The sequence below is a fragment of the Macrotis lagotis genome, chromosome X, assembly GCF_037893015.1.
Source record: "Macrotis lagotis isolate mMagLag1 chromosome X, bilby.v1.9.chrom.fasta, whole genome shotgun sequence".
In the NCBI taxonomy this organism is placed as follows: Eukaryota; Metazoa; Chordata; class Mammalia; order Peramelemorphia; family Peramelidae; genus Macrotis; species Macrotis lagotis.
The window spans coordinates 189261115-189277152 of record NC_133666.1 but is presented as its reverse complement, the minus strand read 5'-3'; the positions used below and the strand labels follow the sequence as shown (position 1 = coordinate 189277152).

The following is a 16038-nucleotide window of genomic DNA, read 5'->3' as shown; positions in this document are numbered from 1 at the left end:
AAGAAGAGTCTAAAGGGGCAGCTAGGTGGCGTAGTGGATAAAGCACCGACCTTGGAGTCAGGAGTACCTGGGTTCAAATCCGGTCTCAGACACTTAATAATTACCTAGCTGTGTGACCTTGGGCAAGCCACTTAACCTCATTTGCCTTGCAAAAACCTAAAAAAAAGTCTAAAGAAACAATACTACAATATACCTTTTGTCAAAATAAAAGGCAGTTACGTGTTTTACCTCCATATGCATAGACAAAAGAAAGCCAATACAATAAAACTATTTTATGCTTTAAAAACAGGCAGTCAAGGCAGAGGATTTTTCTGATATCTCTTGTCTATTTTTCTCTGTCTCATAAAGTAAATATCATTGACCCCTATCAGAAAGCCCTAGATACTGCTCAAAAAGACAAGACAAAATAGCTATCATAGACTCTTAGAGCTCAAAAGCTGTTACTTCTCTTCCTCTGTCCATGACCACAAGTACATATACTAGGACATATAAATTTGAATTCAAATATAGTGACGCTATAGAAAAAGAGCATCTCAACTATTTCTCTTAAAATTTGAAAAATTACAGGTAAAGTTTTCTTAATAGTTGCACACTATATTAGGATATTATTTTAAAACAACCTAGTCATTTCATTTAAAAATATATATGTTAAGAGACTGATAATTAAGATGAGAATCATGAAGAAAGGAAGCATTTCTTTTATTTATAGAAGAAGAATTAAGTATTAACTACACTGGATAAATAGCTTGCTACTTATATTTAAATTATAGGGTACGGAAGAGACTAAAGCTCTAATTGATAGACTATAACCTTGCTTATATTTACTTTACCTGTTAAGGATTAATTTAACTCTAAATATACCAATTACTCACAAAAAAAGTTAGGAATATATATTGAGGGTCTTAATTACCTCAGAATTGTACAGCAAGGAAAATCATTTAAGAGTATAGCTTGCAAGTAAATTCTAAATGAAACCATTTTTAAACATGTAAAAAATGCAAAATTAGACTAGTTCAGTTAAATATTTTATTTTGTGAAGCTAACAAACTCGGGAGCAAGTGGGTAATGCAATGGATAAAACACAAAGTCAGAAAGATACATTTTTATGAGTTTCCAATCCAGCCTCAGACACTTCCTAGCTGTGTGACCCTGGGAAAATCACTTAATCCTGCTTGCCTCAGTTTCCTCATTTGTAAAATGAGTTGGAAAAGGAAATGGCAAACGACTGTCATAGAAAACCCCAAATTGGGTCATGAAGAGTCAGGCATGACTGAAAAACAACCAACACACAACAAACTCTATGTATACTAACCTATTTATCATTGTCACATGTCTCTGCATTGGCACTTCTCTGGACACTCCACTTCCAAGGGTGGGGGGCAAGCTATATGATGAAGTTTCAGTACCAGACTTGACACATTTTTCTCTTAAGAATGTGGGTTTTTTACAGTCTCTTTCAGACTCTGAAGAAAATCCTGGTTGCCTGAGTGTAGCTTTGGGTTTTCCTATAAAAGAAGACATACATATAGGATGGGTAAGTTTCCTAACATTCAAGATTCATTATGCCACTCTGGCTTTCAAGCATCTTAAAATCTAGATCCCATTACTTTCAGGCTAATGCACAAACTCCTCAGCCTAATTAACCTTCAGGGCCTACCTCATCCTACCCTAATGAGCCAACTACTTTCCATACTTACTCCACTCCAGATCCCATACTATCTTCATGATCTCCCAACCACTTCTGTGACTGTCCCAGTTTGGTTCTTGATTCCCCTCACTACTCTAGCCTTTCCCAAAGAACTTTACCTATTAAAGTGAGGTACTCTCTCAGGGACATAGGATACAAAATTTGAAGGTGTCTTATTGGCAAAAACAGCATGTCTCCATATAAGTATAATATAAAAGACAGGGATAAGGACTGGACCTGTGACTTCACTCACACAGAGGACTCCTGCAAGAGGAAAATCATTCTACCAATACAACTTAGGACCTTCTCTGAAGTTACTTGTCTAGGGTCACTAGGCCAATATGGGTTAGAAATGTGACTTGAACCCATTTCCTCCTTGAGTCAAGGCCAGTTTTCCATCTACAATGTCACATTGTATTTCATACAAATATATATGCGAAAGAAATCCAAGGTAATATCTGAGGAGAGGTCATGGTATTGCTGAGAACAGCTAAATCGCTCACAGTCAATCACCTTACAATAATGCTATTATTATTATATACAATATTCTCTGGATTCTAGTCATTTCACTTTGCATCAGTAAATTTAAATCTTCACAAGTTTTGGGTTTTTTTTTTTTTGAGAGTATCCTGTTATTAAAACACAATAAGGGACAGCTAGGTGGTACAGTGGATAGAGCACTGGCCCTGGAGTTAGAAGGACCTGACATAATCTGACAAATCTGGCCTAACATACTTAAGAATTACCTAGCTATGTGACCTTGGGCAAGTCATTTAAGTCATTTAATTCATTTAACCCATTGCCTTGCAAAAAAATCCATAATAGAAAGGAAAATTCTCTTCTAGGAACTCTTCATCACTCTTGGACACTTAAGAGAAATCTCAGCTTTTGAATGTTTAAAAAGATCTTAAGAGAGGTCTTCTGGTACAATACCCTCACATTGGAAATGATAAACTAAGTCACTCCAAGAGGAGTAAGGTCTATTCAAGTCTTGCACAAAGTCCACAGCAGCATGAGCATGAACCCAAGTCTTCTGGCTGCATCTCACTACACTGCTGATTCATGAAATATACTCTTCCCCAATAAGTTTCTAAGTTCCTTGTGAACATGTCTTATATTTATTCTTGTATTGTCATCAGTGAGCAGCATAAGTACTTGATAAATGTCATTGATCTCATGTAATTCCAGATTTTGTAAAATCAAGTTTTAATAATTTTCCAAATAAAAATCTTAAATCAGAAATCTTGAGTCAGCCTCTAATACTTAAGCTGATGCTTTTAAAAAACAGAACTATAATAATAAAGACACAAAGCTTCACACCCTTCCTGGAGTTATTTCCGATTCCTTTTTTGTTTTATCAGAAACCAATCCTCAAAAAAAAATCATCTCATTAAATTTCAATTTTCAACTGAAAATAGTAACTTCTTTTCTTTGAAATGGTGCAAAGATATATGCTAATGCTAGTTGGAATTTAAAAGTATTCATCTTGATCACGAATTCCTTCTCTATATGATTAACCTTCTGTAGATACCATCTGACATTTTCAGCACATAAGATAAACTTACCTTCTAGAAAAAATGGCATGGTTTTCTTCACTCTCATTTGACAATTCACCTGCCTTCCTGTTTTTCTTTTTGAACTTCTCTGGCGTGCTACCAGTTGAGCAATTCGGGCAGTCTCTGTGCAAGCCACAGCATAGCAAGTTATCTGCTCATAGGAGGTAAGGAAAAAAGTTTTTGAGTTTTAAAATTTCTTAGGAATAAGTGAAACAAGCAGACCTCATTAAAAGTAGCCACATATAAATTATTTAATATTCCTCATATTTACTCTCAATGTTAGTACACCAGCAAAAATACATTTTCCCAGCATATTTGATAACCATTTTCCCAAAAAAGCATTTTTAATTTCATCTTTCAGTTTCAGAATTAAAATCATAATGCTGCTCTTCATATACAATGATGATAGAGCTGAAAAATGGCTAGTAATAGACACTGTGCTTTTTTTTTAGGGTTTTTTTTTCCCTTTTTGGCAAGACAAATGGGGTTGGTTAAGTGGCTTGCCCAAGGCCAGACAGCTAGATAATTATTAAGTGCCTGAGGCTGGATTTGAACTCGGGTACTCCTGACTCCAGGGCTGGTGCTCTATCCACTTTGTCACCTAGCCACCCCTGACACTACTTTTTGAATCATTTTTTTTTTCCAACAGCAGTTATGGCTTTTTACTGATTTTTTCTATTTTTGCTTGGTCCCCCTAGAAACACAGTTCTGCCGGACAGCACAATGGGAAAATATGTAGCAATGAAATAAAATGAAGTTAACTGAGCCATATGGGAATAATAACAATAACAATTATAAAGAGGATAACAATAATAATAATAATAATCATAACTAATACACAGGACTTCAAGCTCTTTCTCTTCATTATCTCATTTGAGGCTTACAACAATCCTGCTAGATAGCTGCTATGATTATTTCCATTTCACAAATTAGAAAATAGAGACAAAGAAGTTGGATTATAGATCGAGAGCATATACATCACATTTTTAAATTCATTTTTTAAATTAGTTGAAAATAATTTAAAAATTTTGATATCCACCAATATGAAAGTTTACCAATAGCTTGAAAGTTCTACTAATGACTCTTCCAATCAGATCAAGAACAAAGGATAAGAGGTTCTAGACCATGCTTTATGTGCTAATCACACATGCATTCATCAATTGATTATCAGCACTGCTGATTAAGTCAGTGACTTAAATGAAAAAAGATTCATGAAAATAGTTTAATGAAAGTCTGCAGAATAGGATTAAAAAGCCCATGGGATCTTAGGCTATATTAACAGATACATCAAGCAGAGAATGAGGAAATAGCAGTCCTACAGTATGTGCCCTGCCCTTGTCAGATCTAGCCAAAGAGGAAGAAGCAAACCAGCAGTGGTGAGAAGACACAAAAGTACATCCCTACAAAGATCTATTGAAGCACTGGCTTTTTTTCAGCTTGGATAAGTAAAGACTTAACAGCAAATATTCATAGGGCTCTAGACTTATTCTGTTTGACCATTCAAGGCAAAATTGGAATTAAAGGATACAAATTACAGGAAACAATATTAAAGGTCTCAATGTAGAGAAAAAAATGTATCCAAGTGCTTAACAATTACAGCCGTTTCCAAATATGAAAGGGGCAACCTCATGTATCAGCCTTGGTAACTTCTGTTTGTTGTATGACCAATTGCTGGGGATGTTTTACAGGGAATTTGTGCTCTAAGTGACTGTTGGACTAGGATCATTTTACCTCAACTCAAACTAAACTGCAGATCAGAGTGATCTCAGTCAAAGATTATTTCATCTTTAGTCAGTTCACTTTCAACCTTCAGTGTGAGTGTTTGGTTCCTGGTTCTCACATCCAGAACTGATAAAGAAAAAGACAAAGACAGGATTGGAAGGAGGAGGAAAGAAAAATAAGATTTTTTTTGGAAATTCACAAGTTTATAAACTATAATCACTTTGGAAGTAAAATTTTATGAAATAGTAAAAACTTAAACTAGAGATTCTTTTTAAACTTTTTGAGTCTATCTATAATTCTGTGAGCTTTTGAGAAGTCATTTAATTTATATGACTATATATATGTGTATATATATATATATATATATATATATATATATATATATATACACACACATATGTGTGTGCAATTACCTTCTTACCTCTCCAGATCTACTGATCTCTATTCTGACAACTGCTGGCACACTTCTCAAATATGCCTCTAATGTAGGATATCCTAGTTGTTTGAATGGGATCCAATCACCAGTCAAGGATTTGTATTCCCCTTGTAGCCGGGGTAATGCTATTCCATTCTTATGAGATTGCAGAACAGCTCGAAGCATCTTTGCAACCAGGTCTGCTTCCAGCATCTTCACCTGTAATTAAGTAGAAGAGAAATTCATTGCAACACAATTCATCATTCCACAAAGTTAAAAAATTGACATACAAGTAGAGCAGGTGTGTCCAACCTGCCTGCAGTAGCTCCAGGCCCATTCAAGGGGGAGGCTACCAATATGACACGAGGTGTTTAGCACACTATTTTGTGCCTACTCTTCTGCTCACTCTTCAGCTACTTTTACAGAAAAGCTGTGCTGCACAATAGGAAAGAAGGAACAGCCCTTTTTATTATGGAGATGGTAATTTCATATTCAGTTATGTGAAAGGCAAAGGAATCAGATCCCTGGATAAGGATCAGGACAGAGTGTGGTTTCATTGCCCATTACACTCCAAAGGAGCATCCAAGACCTTCTCCAGTTGTCCTGATCTATATCTGGTCAATGAACCCAGATGACTCTGGAAGAGAAAGTGAGGCTAGTGACTTTGCATAAAACCCCCTCACTTAAATACAGCTGTATATCATGGCCTTACCTCCTTGATGTGATCACCTCCCTCTTTGAAAGTGAGTAAAGGACAAACAATCCATTACGTCAGGAACTCCTCTCAGTACTGGTAAAGTGAAGTTAAATTTTGTTCTATTTTTAAAGTAATTAATTGCTTTTTATCCATGTATATTTAGTTTTAAGGTTCTATACTATAAAACAACCCCATTACTTTAATATTAACCCAGTAAAATGTGAAAATTCTAAGAAATTTTCATGAATTGTTTCTAACTACATTATTTTTTTTTAAATTTTTGCAAGGCAATGGGGTTAAGCGGCTTGCCCAAGGCCATACGGTTAGGTAATTATTATGTGTCTGAGAGGCTGGATTTGAACTCAGGTACTCCTGACTCCAGGACTGGTGCTCTATCCACTGTGCCACCTAGCCACCCCAAATTACATTATTTCTTATGAAAAAAGTCATTCCCCACTTATCAGAATCAGCACTTGACAAAAGAGTTCCAGAATGAATTAACAATGAGTACTGAGGTATCATTGGAACATTCTAATATTTCACTGTAGTGGAATTTCTACCAATGATGCACACCACAGTCTATGCTTATCCAACTTGTGCAACTTCTCAGTTTCCTTTCAAAAGTTCACAATATGAAATCCATCAAATTTACCAGGGAATACTCTTTTCCCTTTCCTGCCATTATAAGTACATCCCTACTCATGGAGTCTATTCATTCATTATCCCTCACTTTCATCATATGCCCAATCCACATTTTCTCTGATGATATCCTTTATATGACATCTCTCTTGAAAGAATCTTGGTTGCAATGTGTTCTAGCCTGTTTGGATGCATGATTTACCTCTCCATTAACCTTTCAGGATTTCAACTTCAAATCCTCAGAGATTATACATCTTTCCTGGAATAAATACTTATATTTAAAACACAAGCCTTTGTTTCATAAAAAAGCTTGAGGTCATTAAAGATACTAAGGAACTTCCCAATCTAGACTGCTGCTTTCCTCTTGTTCAATTCTTGGGTGATCTCATAATATTCATTTGTACTGTCTATCAAAGATAAATATACTGTTAAATGAGCTTTATAGGTAATCTGTCTGAACCAAAAAAAACTCTAATTGAGAAAAGTTCAGCAAAGTAAATAAAAATATAGCACAATATAATGTGACTTTTTGGTTTTCTAAGTCAATTATGTGATCCCAGGGCACCATTTCTATCTTGAATTTGACAGGAACTGGTCTATATAATAGACATTCATCATAATATGCTTTTCCTGAGAGTAAGAGAGAGGTCAAAATCTTTTGCTGAAATACAGTTATCTTAATATGCTCAGTGCTAAAACACAGTGTCTGACCTATAACTTTCAATGTGTCAGTGGATTAGATTTGTATTTCATCAGTATTCCCCCAGCAGCAAAGATCATAGACCCATCCATGTCTTCATGTTCATGCACTCCAATAAATTCTTCTCAGGTTGTGAATTATGGTTTTCCCCTCTTTCTTCTTTTACTCTGAGTAGATACATCAGATATATGGTCAGTTCATCCCATTACATATTGTAGTCCAGACAAGATAATTCTTTACTCGCTTAAATTTTCCTTTTGTGTACAGCCTACCTCCTTTGAGTGGTTATGAATCTCATTTAGGAGGCTTTGGTGTGTTCCAGGGTCTGATATTATCAATACAATGTCAACTATAAAAAGTTGCAGGGAAGACTTCACTATTTAAAGAGAATCTATGCTGTATATACTCCATAATAGAAATATACACTTTTAGTAGGTATATGCTGGGGTCAGCCAGGTGGTACAGTGGATAGAGCATGGGACCTAGAGACAGGAGGACCCGAAATCAAATATGGCCTCAGATGTTTAATAATTACCTAGCTGTGTGACTTAATCCTATTGCCTTGCAAAAAGCCAAAAAAAAGTAGATATATACCTCCTTATTTTATGCCTTTCTTGGTATTAATAACTAGAGTGGCAAAGTCCTTTGTTAAATCTATCAAGAAAACTAAGATTCTTATATTCTCAGAGAAGGGCCTTTAAAATATTATTTTTATTCTATTAATATAATTCTATTAACACAATTTTTTTAAATTGTCAACAAACAATAGGCAGAGAGGGATATTATATTCTCTACCCCTTTAAGACAAATGTGGGAATAATAAGGCTATGTGCACTGAAAGTATTAGAATTTTTTAAAGTCTTTTAACTTTTCACCAAGGATATCCTTGATATATGAGTAAATTATCATCATAAAATCATTACAAAGATGAAAAAGTAAATACATGGGGTTATTATAACTTCCATTGCTTTTTGGGTGGCAATAATATTCATATTTTCCCCACAATTATTCAGTATCTTTTTCTCTCTTTTCAAATTCAGTCCCTTCAAAGGTGTATATAGCCTTGGATCTGGCTCTCCTCTGTGAATAATTGGTCTGATTCAGCTGTTCTTACTATTCTTTTTTATTAATGCTATTTCTCTTTTCTTAGGCAGTACATTGGGGACTATAACATTAAATCCAAATAGCTTGTTATAGGTATATTAACAAATATTTTCCCCTGATTTTCATTTAGTAAGTGTTCTTGGGATGGGATGGTAAAGCTTGTTCTCATACCAAGCCTTCTTGGCTGGCCACTAGGTGATTGATGTATGTGACCATTCCAAGCCATGAAACACAATGGCTTTGCATATAATTGACATTTTGTAAATATTTATAAATTGACATTTGTAAATGAACCAAATTCATCTTTCCTAGCCTCCCAACTAAAACCTGACATCTCAAACTCAACATTTCCAAGACAGAACCTATTATTTTCCCCCCTAAACCAAGATCTCCACCAAACTTCCCCCTGCCTTTCAAAGGCATCTAAACATTCTAGCCTGTCATATTTACCATGTCAGAATTATTCCTAAATCCTCACTCTTCCTCACCCCATATATCTAATCAGTTGCCAAATTTTGCCATTTCTAGCTTCATAATATTCTTTGTATTTATCCTCTTTTTATTACTCACACAACAATTACCTTAATTTATAAGTCTTTATTATCTCCCACCTAAACTGTTACAATGGCTTCCCTAATTACTCCTTGTCTTAAGTTTCTCCCCAGTTCAATCTATCTTTCACATAATTACTAAAGCAAATGCAGATATGACTACCTTACTACCACACTTTAGGTCTCCAGGTACTTCTTATTGCCTCTAGAATAAAACATATTTTCAGTGACCTTCACATGATGACTCCAACCTATTTTCCTAAATTATTTATAGATTAGTCCCCCATTACTGAACCTATGGTTTGGTCAGACTCTCCTTACTCTTCCTCATAACAAAAATATCCCTGTTTACTGTGACTTTACACTGGCTATATTCAAGTCTGTAGCACACTTTCTCCCCTTACTTTCACACCTCACAGAACCATTCACTTCTTGTAAGATTCAATTCAAGTACCACTTTCCATGAAGGTCCCTGCATCCTTCTGTCCCCTCCTTCCCTAACTGCCTCATATTTAACTAGCTTATACATTTATTTTGCATTTATTCTATATACACATCGAAGTGAGAAAGCATGGCTTAGTGGATAGGTAACTAGCCTTGAGGCCTGGAGGATTTGTATTTTAAACCTCTTACTGGACTAGGAAACTAGTTGTGGAGAAGGTGCCAATCTGTATTGGTAGAAGGAGTTCCTTCACCTGCACCAATGAAATCAAGGATCTAGTCCTGCCTGAGAGGACAGAAGTTCCTTGAGTACAGGGAATCATTTTAGGTTATTTCTTTTTTGCAAGGCAATGGGGTTAAGTGACTTGCCTAAGGTCACATAGGTAGATAATTATTAAGTGTCTGAGGTTGGATTTGAACTCAGGTTCTCCCTATTCCAGGGCTGATGCTCTATATACCCTTTAGGTATTCTTAAACCCATCACTTGGCACAGGGCCTTGTTGGCTGATCCTCTTTCCACCGTATTTTCTGACTGTATCTTCCTTGGAAATGTCTCTAGTTTGCCCCTCTAGCCATTCTCACTGACAATAACCTCATCCAATTCCTTTATGAAATCAAATTAAGTGAACGTCCTTCAATTGGGGAATGGCTTAACAAACTATGGTATATGTATGTGATGGAACACTAATGTGCTATTAGAAACAAAGAGGGATGGGAATTCAGGGAAGCCTGGAAGGATTTACATAAAGTGATGCTCAGCAAGAAGAGCAAAACCAGAAGAACACCCTAACAGCAACATGGGGATGATGATCAACCTTAATGGACTTGCTCATTCCATCAGTGCAATAATCAGGGATGATTTTGGTGTATCTGCAATGGAGAATATCATCGGTATCCAGAGAAAGAATTGTGGAATTTGAACAAAGACCAAAGACTATTACCTTTAATTTAAAAATAAAAAAGGTATCTTATTATGTAATTTTGCTATCTCTTACTTATACTTTATTTTTCTTACTTAAGGATATGATTTCTCTCTCATCACATTCAACTTAGATCAATGTATACCATGGAAACAATGTAAAGACTAACAGACTGCCTTCTGTAGTGGGGAGGGGGAGGGAAGCAAGATTGGGGGAAAAATTGTAAAATTCAAAATAAATAAAATCTTTCCGTAAAAAAAGTGTCTCAGGGGGGAGCCAAGATGAAGACAAGAGTGGATCCTTTCTTAGGTGCTCTCTTATAAATCTTTGAAACTAAGGACTTTAACTAAATTTTCGAGAGACAGAACCCACAGAGGGACCCAGGGAGGCAGTTCTCCTACTCAAGGTAACCTGGACAAGAGCAGAAAGGCTCTGCTCCCCGGGGTTGGAGGGGCGCCCACCAGAGCAAAAGAACTTCAGCCTCCTGGAGGCAGCCCCAGGGCGCTGGGAGCTGCAGCTCACAGCAGCAGAGGGGTTTCCTGAGCTACGTCCTGGGGAGCACGGGGCACAAATTGGGGGAATGGGGGGGGACCTCTGCCAGAGCGAGCACGTGGAGTCCAGCTCTCAGGGCACACAGCCAGCAGTGTGGCCACTGCATTCCAGATCCAGGACAGAAGCAGGCAGAGCCGGTAAGCAGGAGCCCCCAGGGCATGAGCCCATTGAACCTAGGGAGGGGAGTGAAGAGAGAGAGACTGTAGAGCTCTGTCCTCTGCCCCTGGAACAGGACTCTGGGGCTCTGACCACATTCAGATCCTGATCCCAGTCTAGGCCCCCCCACAGAACAGCAGCCCCCCGCCCCACCTCATCCCCGTGGTAGAGCTGGGAGCTTATTGTCATTCACAGACCAGGAAGGAGGACAGAGCCTCACACACTGAGACCCTTGTGGGAGTGTCCCAAAAGCTCAAGAAGCAACCCAAAACAGGCTCAGGCTGGGAAAATGAGCAAGCAGAGAAACAAAAGGAACAACACTGAGAAATATTTTGCATATGAGCCCAAGAAAGATCAAAACTCTCAGTCTGAAGATGAGGAAGCACAAGCTCCTGCATCTAAAGACTCCAAGAAAAACAGAAATTGGGATCAGGCTATGACAGACCTCAAAAATGACTTTGAAAATCAAATGAGCGAGTTAGAAGAAAAACTAGGAAAAGAAATGAGAGAGATGCAGGAAAAACATGAAAATGAAGTCAATAGCCTAGTCAAGGAAATCCAAAAAAATGCTGAATAAAATAGTATGCTAAAAACCAGCTTAGGTCAAATGGATAGAACAGTTCAAAAAGTTATTGAGGAGAAGAATGCTTTAAAAAGCAAAATTGGCCAGATGGAAAAAGAGATAAGAAAGCTCTCTGAGGAGAACAAATCCTTCAGACAAAGAATAGAATTCAGGGAGATTGATGAATTTACCAGAAATCAGGAATCAATACTTCAAAACCAAAAAAATGAAAAATTAGAAGAAAATGTGAAACATCTCCTTGAAAAACCAACTGATATGGAAAACAGATTTAGGAAAGATAATTTAAAAATTATTGGAATACCTGAAAGTCATAATCAGGGAAAGAGCCTTGACATCATTTTCAAAGAATTACTACAGGAAAATTGCCCTGATATCCTAGAAGCAGAGGGCAAAATAGAAATGGAGAGAATCCACTGATCCCCCGAGAAAGTGATCCCAAAAAACCAACCCCTAGGAATATTATAGCCAAGTTCCAGAACTCCCAAGTCAAAGAGAAAATATTACAAGCAGCCAGAAGGACACAATTCAAATATCGTGGAGCTGCAGTCAGGATCACACAGGACTTAGCAGCAACTACATTAAAAGCTTTTAGAGCTTGGAATATAACATACTGGAAGGCAAAAGAGCTTGGAATGCAACTGAGAATCAACTACCCAACAAAACTGAATGTCCTCTTCCAGGGAAAAAGATGGACTTTCAATGAACCAGGGGAATTTCAAACATTCCTGTTGGAATGGCCAGAGCTGAACAGAAGGTTTGATTTTTCCAATACAGGACTCAGGTTGAAGCATAGAGATTGGAGAAGGGAAAATATGAGGGACTTGATGATGATGAACTGCATATATTCCTGCATAGAAAAATGACACTGATAATACTCATATAAACCTTCTCAGTTAATAGAGCAGGTAGAGGGAGTTTTTATAGTTGAAGCACAGGAGAAAGCTGAATTTGAAGATAAAATATGGTATAAAAATGGAGTCAATAGAAAAAAAAGGGACATGTAATGAGGGAAAAGAAAAAGGAGAGGGGGAATAGGCCAAGATATTTCATATAATAAGATTTTTCTTTATTACAATGAGCTATTGCAATGATATGGAAGGGGGAAAACAGGGGGAATGAGGGAATCTTTGCTCTCATCAGAGGTGGCTAGGAGAGGAAACAGCATATATACTCAATGGGGTATAGGCATCTGGAGTAAGAAGAAAAGGGGCGGAAGGGGGGGATGTGAGTGATGGAGGAGAGGATGGACCATGGGGATAGAGTGGTCAACTATAACACATTTTCTTTTTTACTTCTTGCAAGGGGCTGGGATTGAAGAGCCTGTCTGGGACCATAGGGCCAGGTGGATGCTGGGCCTAAGGGGTGGCATGGGGGCTCGGGGCCTTTTGGCCCCAGGACCAGGGATCTGTCTGCTGTGCCACTCAGCTACCCTACAGCAGAGTCAGTGAAAGGAGAGAGAAAATATAGTACATGGTAGTGGAGAAATACGAAAGGAGGGAGTTGAGATCAGCAATGGCAGCGGTGGAAAAATATGGAAGTAACTTTTGCTATGGACTTATCATAAAGAATGTGATCCACCCGTGACAGAGTTGTTGAAGCACATTTTTTATTATCATTATCTTGGGGGGGGGGGGCAGGGCAAATGGAGCTGGGTGGTTTGCCTGGGGCCGCATAGCAGGGTGATCTTTGGGTGTCTGAGGCCGGATTTGGACCCAGGTGGTCCTGGCTCAAGGGCCAATGCTCTGTCCACCACCCAGCCACCCCTACTATTATTACTATTTTATTTTATTTTGGGTCTTTTTTTCTTTTTTCTTTTTTGGTTTTTGCAGGGCAGTGGGGTTTGGGTGGCTTGCATGTCACACAGCTGGGTGATTTTTGGGTGTATGGGGCCGGACATGGACTCAGGTGCTCCTGGCTCCAGGGCTGGTGCTCTGTCCATTGCGCCACCTGGCCATACCTACAATTATTACTATTATTTTTTTTAAATTTTAATTCTTTTCTCTCCCCTTTACTTTATCGCTCAAGTGAGTCTATATTTTTTGGGGGAGGGAGTATTTTGTTTACTCTTACACAAGAATATTTTATTAATGTATAAAAAATTATTTGTATAAAAAATGAGAATAAATAAATATTAAATATTAAAAAAATAAAAAAGTGTCTCTTATAAAGACCTCATTTCTCAAATATGTAGAAGACTGAGTCAAGTTTATTAGGATACCAGTCATTTCCTCAATGATAAATGGTCAAAATATATGAACAGGCAGTTTTCAGCTAAGTCAAAGCTATCCATGATCAAATAAAAAATACTCTAGATCACTATTTGAGAAATACAAAATAAAACAACCTTGAGATACCAACTCAAAATTATTAGATTGGCTAATATGACAGTAAAGGTGATAAATTTGGAGGGAATGCGCGAAAACTGGGACATTGATGTGTTCTTAGTGTAATGGTGAACTGATCCAACCATTCCTGAGAGCAATTTGGAACTATGCCCAAAGGGCTATCAAATTGTACATACTGTTTGATTCAGCAATACTGCTACTAGTTTTATATCCAAAATAGATTTTTAAAAAGTGGGGGCATAAGGACCTATTTGTACAAATATATTTATGGCAGTTTTTTTTTATGGTGATCAAAAATTATAAATTGAATAGATATTCATCAATTGGAAAATGGTTGAATAATTTGTGTTATATGATGTATTGAATAGTATTTGTGTTTTAAGAAATGATGAGCAGAATGTTTTCAGAAAAACCTGGATAGAATTACATGAACTAATGAAGAGTGAAGTGATCAGAACTGGGAGAACTTCGTGCACGGTAATGGGAATATATGACAAACAACTGTGAATGACTTAGCATACAATGAGAATTATTCAGCAATACAATGATCCAAGACAGTTCTGAGATATTATGGTGAAAAATGTCCTTCATCTCCAAAGAAAGAATGATAGAGTCTAAATGTAGATCAAAGCACATATTTTTTTTAAGGGTTTTTGCTTTTTTTTAAACAACAAGATAATATGGAAATATGTTTTACATGACTGCAAATTTGTAATCTGTATCAGATTTCTTAACTTACTTCCTAGTAAATTTGTTAACAGAAATGTTTAAATCATGAAAAAAGGTTTTTTATTAATATAAATCAATACTAGTGTTCTCAGTTATAAAATGTAGACACATATGTATGATATAGTAGACAGAGAAAACAGTACACTGTCTTTTAGGATCTTATGTTAATTTAATGGGAAGAAATGTTGGAAGATGTTTCAAGTTGGAGGAAATGACCTTTGTGAGAGTTCAGTGGCAGGAGTAAACTTGTATGCAAGAAGCAGAGACAGATGACTACAGGTTAATAATGAATGGACCATTAAACAACATTATGAAGAACATGAATTTCATCTAAGAGGAGATCTCCCTTCTGTTTTTAGCAAGCAAACTGGTGATGTGACCAAAGAATGTTTAAAGAAAGCAAATCTTAATCCTTGGAGGGGGAAAAATTAAAGGCAGGTAAGTTGGGAGTCTTATAATAGGAAATAGGGAAAGAATGAGTATTTTAGGGCCAGGGCATGTATTGTGACTGTAGAAGGGAGTGGATTCAATAGACATTACAAAGAAAATACTGGCAGAGTTTAGATGAATGTAACTGCAAGTTCATGGAGGTAGATTATGAAGTCAGTCTGGTGACATGATTAGAGACCGATCTGGGAATTACATGTCCTTATGCCAGCTCTTCCACTAACTAAATGTTCTTGGTAAAGTTTACTCAGCCTTTCTGAGCCTCAGTTCCCCCATATGTAAACAAAGGACTTGAAAGACACTTACTAGAAGCTTAAGTATGCCAAAGGTGGAATCACAAGACAGGAGATATGACTGCCACTTTTTACCTGTGTAATCTTAGGCAAGTCACTTGACCTCTCTGAACCTGTTTCCTTATCTCTAAAAGTTGGACTAGATGAACTTTTTTGTCCTTTCCAACAATATGAACTTATAGCAAGTTATCTCTCAATTGAAGTTTCTGTGACTTATACTGGGACAATGCAGAAAACACCTGAAAAAATTTGATCAGTGCGGGTCTTCATGAAAGCAGTTTCAGGAAAGATTAAACTACGGAGTAGAACAGAGAAGTAATTTATAAACACTAATTCCATACACATACACACACACACACACACACACACACACACACACACACCTAGGTGATCTTCCTACTTTTTTTTTCTTTTTTTTAGGTTTTTGCAAGGCAAATGGGGTTAAGTGGCTTGCCCAAGGCCACACAGGTAGGTCATTATTAAGTGTCTGAGACTGGATTT

General features: G+C 37.1%; 1 protein-coding gene across 3 annotated transcripts in view; it reads right to left on the bottom strand.

Annotated features, from left to right (window-relative positions):
• The window catches only part of TDRD7 (tudor domain containing 7), a 120388-nt gene that overhangs the window by 82509 nt on the left and 21841 nt on the right, over positions 1 to 16038 (bottom strand). For all 3 annotated transcript variants that reach the window (XM_074203432.1, XM_074203431.1, XM_074203433.1), the window contains exons 2-4: positions 5387 to 5599; positions 3253 to 3394; positions 1313 to 1505 (exon numbers count right to left, since the gene is read on the bottom strand). In XM_074203432.1, coding sequence (XP_074059533.1) covers positions 1313 to 1505; positions 3253 to 3394; positions 5387 to 5593 — 542 coding nt within the window. In that variant the 5' untranslated portion in view covers positions 5594 to 5599. The remainder of the gene's footprint in view (positions 1 to 1312; positions 1506 to 3252; positions 3395 to 5386; positions 5600 to 16038) is intronic.